Source organism: Denticeps clupeoides, chromosome 15, assembly GCF_900700375.1.
Source record: "Denticeps clupeoides chromosome 15, fDenClu1.1, whole genome shotgun sequence".
In the NCBI taxonomy this organism is placed as follows: domain Eukaryota; kingdom Metazoa; phylum Chordata; class Actinopteri; order Clupeiformes; family Denticipitidae; genus Denticeps; species Denticeps clupeoides.
The window spans coordinates 6,328,710-6,334,709 of NC_041721.1; the positions used below are offsets into that span (position 1 = coordinate 6,328,710).

The 6,000-nt window shown below is 39.2% G+C and overlaps 1 protein-coding gene across 2 annotated transcripts in view; it reads left to right on the forward strand.

The window, feature by feature from the left end:
- The window catches only part of apaf1 (apoptotic peptidase activating factor 1), a 38,076-nt gene extending 32,329 nt beyond the window's left edge, over positions 1-5,747 (forward strand). For both annotated transcript variants that reach the window (XM_028955333.1, XM_028955334.1), the window contains one exon: positions 3,858-5,747. In XM_028955333.1, coding sequence (XP_028811166.1) covers positions 3,858-4,016 — 159 coding nt within the window. In that variant the 3' untranslated portion in view covers positions 4,017-5,747. The remainder of the gene's footprint in view (positions 1-3,857) is intronic.
- The last annotated feature ends 253 nt before the right edge of the window (positions 5,748-6,000 follow it).

Consider the following 6,000-nt stretch of genomic DNA (forward strand, 5'->3'; position numbering starts at 1 on the left):
CAGTCCTTTAATTTCTATTATGTATCAATTTATATTTTTACAAATCAGTTTATAATTTTAATACATATACTCTGAATGGTATGAATCTTTTACAACTGTTAAAAATGCTTATTAGTGATAATAACTCATGCACAGGTCATTGTGAGACACAGCAGCACAGCACACGGTGACACAACGAAATGTGTCCTCTGCTTTTAACCATCACCCTTCGTGAGTAGAGGGCAGCCATGACAGCACCCGGGAGCAGTGTGTGGGGGGACGGTGCTTTACTCAGTGGCACCACAGTGGCATCTTGCTGGATCAGGATTCGAACCGGCAACCTTTGGTTTATGGGGCCGCTTCATTAACCGCTAGGCCACCACTGCCCCTTACAAGGAAGTAGAACTGAATCTGTTTGTCAGACAGGTTTAGCTGAGCATGGGCTCCACAGTTGTTGAATCATGTTGAGAATTGCGTTTTCAGATGATTCATTTGTTGTACGGAATATTTCCCCTTCAGGAGCAATGCTTGTAGAGAAGACTGAAGGGGAGCGACAGAAATTGCTTGTCTGAGAGTGCCTTGCCTCAGGAAGATTGCAAGAAAAATGCAAATGAGGCTCATTTATTCAGTCTGAAGTATGATTAATAAGTCTGTTTGGTGTGATTGTGCTGTGTTTGGGTTGTGTGTGTCTGTTTAGAGATGGCCTCTTTTTTTTTTCTGGTGAGCTCTGCAGGAAATGGCCATCATCGTTCCATCTCCACTGACAGATGCTATTACAGTCATATAAAAATCATATTTATATGTTATAAACACAGTTCCTGTACTCAAAGTATCATGTGGGGCAATACTTCTTCTACATTTAATTTTAGTGATATGATGTTGAAAAAAGTCAACATCATATCGTAGCTGATTCTCTTCACCACTCTGTGGTGAAAGGTGGAGAAATCAGAAAAATGTGTTGACCTTTTTAATCTGACTAATTAATTGCATTGTATTGGAACTCATCTGATGTTACCTGGGCATACAGAGGCATGGCACAATAGAAGTTACATGAATGAACAGTTTTTAATTTATTAACGCCGATTACTATTGCATTTACATGGAAGTGTTGTATGTAAAATGGTACCAATGTTACAGAAAGACCCAAGTTAGAGAAAAGGAGAAAAAGACAGAAAAAAGAGAAAGAGCAAGAAGCAAACTCCAGAGAGGGAGCCCTGGACTTCAGAGAAGAAAGGGGAAAGAAGAAGAAGAAGAGCCCATATACTAGAAGAGAAGAACCCCAGCAGCTCTGGTGGAAAGAACCTCCCGAATGAGGTCTGAACCTCATATACTGGACACGTGGCTTACAAAACGGTTGCCACAGACCAATCAGATGTTTGTGCCTTGTCCAGAGAGAACCACTGATACAGGAATACAGTGGGGCCTGGGGCAGCGGTAGCCTAACTGTTAAGGAAGCAGACTTGTAATCGGAAGGTTGTGGGTCCAAATCTCATATCGCCAAAGGTGCCATTGAGGTCCCCAGGGTGATGGGTTAAATGCAGAGGACACATTCAGTTGTGTCCTTCACAATGACAATCCGTTTACGTTCGCTTCAGTGGTCATCCACCCACCATAAGACTTTCCCATCTTGTCACTTCAGGCCATTTGCTGCCCTCTTGGCCACCTGGTGATACTACTCATTGGTGAGGGGGAGGCCACAGCTTGGAGATACAGTGGGGGTCTTCATAAAGTGAAAGTGAAGTGATTGTCATTGTGAAACACCGCATTCACATTATTCAGCAGTGTGCAGCCATGACAGACACAGTGAATGCAATGTAATTAAGTTGGTAAAAAGTTGCTTCCTTACCCCCTAGAACCTTTATAAAAATAGCTTATTCCTGAGCAATGCACCTCTGTGATGACCAATCTGGACCTCATTTATGCCTCTTGATCATCGCTATCAGACTGAAGAACTACTTCTTACAAAGGAAAAATATTTAGAATGTCACATTTTGAGGCACTGTGTGACTGAAAACTGCATTTTAAAAAATATATATACACATATGGACAAGTCCACACAATAAGGGTGATGAGAGGAAACAAGAAAAAAATTCTGGAGTGGGCCATGATGGGTATGTGATGATATAATCCTATTATTCCTATTTTTGTTTTCCTGGTGGTGCTACACTAACGAATTGGTCATTGGTTAATAGGGATGCAGTCAAAGGACATATTAGGGACACATTGTGAATCGATGCCAAAATGTGATTATTCGAACCAAGCGAAAGTAAAATTAAATTGCAGTGATTCTCTCTGATTTGCCCACAAGAAGGCCACAGATTAAAGATTCTCGTCACATATTACTGTGTGTGCTTGTGGTTTTGGAAAAAAAAATTCATGCCAGGGTCATATTGTCCATGCATCTGGATAAAAATACACATCGAGATGTCTGTGCTGTCCTTTATTTTGGTCAGTGGTCCGGCAGCGTTTTGGCTTCTCCTTGATTACAAAGTTAGTTATTTATACTTGAGGGTATCAGTTAATATACAGGCTCAATGTTTAAAAAAATTTAAACATTAGAGACTGTTTCACACCAATACCCTTTCATAATTTCCTGAAGTGTTTGCCTTTGAGCTTGTGGAGACACACATCCTAGAGATAGCTGTCTGTGGTGTGAATGGTGCGTTTGCCATTTAAAAGGCTGAGTTAATGAGCAGTCTAACAGATCCTCATAGACGTGTGAAGATGAACTGTCTGTCAAGTTTTTTTTTTGTCTCTAAGGGCCACGCTATAGTGCATAATCTAAGACAGGAACATGTAAAGGACATGCCAACTCTAGTTGTGGCTGTGCGTAGCACCACGCATGCACATTACTGGGGCAGTGGTGGCCTAGCGGTTAAGGAAGTGGCCCCATAATCAGATGGTTGCCAGTTCAAATCCCGATCCGCCAAGGTGCCACTGAGGTGCCACTGAGCAAAGCACCGTCCCTACACACTGCTCCCCGGGCGCCTGTCATGGCTGCCCACTGCTCACCAAGGGTCATGATTAAAAGCAGAGGACACATTTCGTTGTGTCACCTTGTGCTGTGCTGCAGTGTTTCACAATGACAATCACTTCACTTTCACAAAAGATAACCAAGACCGTTTTACTTTTATTTTCCCTTATTTTCTGACGAATGCAACTGAAGTCATAATTAGGATGTGAAAAGCACCAATAAAATAATGTAAAAATAATAAATAAAAAAGAAACAATACTATAAATAATGTTTAAATAAATGTTTATACATTTAAATAATAACAACATCATAAATGATCTCTTTAATTGGAATACATTGCTGTCTATATGAAATTAACAAAGAAAATGCATTTCCGATGCGTTACTGTAGTATTACCACTGTGTACAGTGTTACTGTATTATTATCACTGTTTATGATATTGTGCTTAATTATACCCTTAATTTGCTCTCACTGAAACTGAATCCATGATTATGTTTGTGGCAACAAGGGAATCCGTGGATATCCAGAAACTGGATATCTGGTCTCGCAAGTGCAGGGAAAAAAGGGTACAGATTACAGTCGACTGGGACGACCTGATGGGAGAAGGTGTGGATGCTGGAATGTCCCCATAGTGAAGACCAGCACCCCTGTTTAATTAATGTGATTTGAAAGGGACAATTCACAGACCCAGAAGCTGAAAGAAATCTATTAGTGGGTTAAAACATATGAAGTATAACTACAGTTTACTTAAGCTTTGGTTAAAAACAATACTTATTAAATAACAGTTAATTGCAGCACAAGGCACTTCTACCACCCTATTTGATGCAGTCAAGAACTGGGCCTGTTGTAGGGCATTCTGATTCTGTTGAAGGCACTTGTAATATTTTTCTTTGTTTGTTTGCAGTGGTGGAATGTGGAGACGGGCGAGGCCCTGCAGACTTTCTACACTGCTGGAGCCAATCTGAAGAGGATCCACGTGTCACCTGACTTCTCCACCTTTATTACCATTGACAACATTGGGATCCTGTATATTCTGAAGAAGGTTGTTCCTGAGATGGAATAAATGTAAAAACATTCATTCTTACTATGAACTTAATAGCACAGGCATGTATTTCTTACAGTACTTTGATAATTGTGAAGATGTGCATTATGGTCTTTCTACATTACAAAATGTAATTTTTTTTACATTTTATTTTGACTGAGTTTTGTGAGTTTTTTTTCTTGGTGGCCTTGGATGGTAAGTGAATCTTTTTTAGGACAATCTCTTTGTCTTTGCTGTTCAATTATACACCATATGCTGTGCGACCTAAATTTGTAAAAAAAAATGATGATTTTTAAAAAATAAGGAGCAGGCAGCCTTGTCCTCGCTCTGATTCTTACCTATGCGTTTTGCATTGAGGCCTTCATCTCTGAAAATATCTTTTTTTAGTTTCTCTGATGCAGTCAGATTCCTCAAAAAAGACCAACTGCCATTGATTTTGTAACTTTGCTAGGCCAGACCTTCTCCTAGTCAAAAATTCTAATACAAGTTATGAAACATTTACACTATCCATTATAAATCAATGTTAAAACTCGTGAACCAGATTTTCTAGCATCATCACTGATTAACACTAAAACAGTGTCATTGATTAGTGCAATTTTACTGATGATCCAGCTTTATAAATGAGTTTGGATGCAAGTGTCATTCAGTTCACCAAGTATTTGTTCATTATAACAATTTAAACACAATGTCTATGTAATTTGCCTGTAATTGCCTTAGAAAAGATCCTTGCTCAGGTTACAGCCATTGGCTAAGGTCTGTATTTTTTTTAACTGCTTATTAATTTCTTTTGTATGTTCTTTTGTATTATAAGGTGCAGTTTATACGAGATGTTTAACATGTCATGATCACTAGAATGGTGTTTAATTTAATTCCTATTCTCTGCATCAATGTACATTTATTTATGTTGTTCCCTGAAAATGTCACATATTCATGCTTTACAGTTCAATTGATACAGAATGAAATCCACAATATGAAAACACTTGCACTTAGGAGGGGGAAGTATTTCTAAGTATGCACAAAGATATGCATACTATATGGATGCTCTGTGCTTTTACTCCATTTAATCCATTCTGACCTACATCACGCATTGAGTTCTACACCATTTTAAATTCTGTTGGTCTAATCTAGGAAAATTAATGAAAAAACACTTTATTACATTGCTGACAGGACTTTTTTTCTGGGTTTCACACACTATCAATAAATTGATCAATACTTTCCATCAATTAAATACCTGTTGTATATGAAATGCAGCATACAATCATAACTACCCTTCCAAATTTTGCAGTTATAGGCTGCTGCGGTGTGTACTCTGTTTGGGAGACTTTATCTAATGCCCCTTCATTGCAGTTCAGTCATGGTGACATTTCTGATGGTTGAGGTTGGCTGATAGACAATTTCTTGTTAAAAACGGGGGGGGGGGGGGGAATCTGGCAATGCGTTAATGTGTGTGCAGTCTCACGTGGACTCACGTGTTTTATACTGGGTATGAGTGTGTGTGTGTGTGTGTGTGTGTCTGTCTCGAGAGGCTAGCGATGCTGACATTGCAGTGGTTACGCTCCGTCTGCTCCTGACACTTTGCTTTGACAGCGTGCAGATCTTGGTGGACAGGAGAACACTGCAACACCCTGCCTCCCTCTTATCCAAATGTCAGGAGACACGCTGTGGCAGAAAAGCAATGACAGATCATTCCAGTTTGCACAACATTTTTTCATCTGTTATCACAAATCAATAAAATGTATTGCAACAAAAAAATTATAAATTATTGGTATGTGGTCTATGAAAGTCCGGCCTCACAACCTTGCTAAATTGCTGATGGTTAATTTCCTGTATCATGAACAGTCCCTTGGGTACATTGCACAAAATTCCAGTGGAGCATACAATAATAATTTTCTTTATTGTTGCATATTTCATTTCATGTCCTTTTTATCTGGAGGTACTAAAGACATGGTTCCTGCGGTCATTAAAAACCAGAAAATGTCATGGAATTTGAAAAGAGAATTTTCCA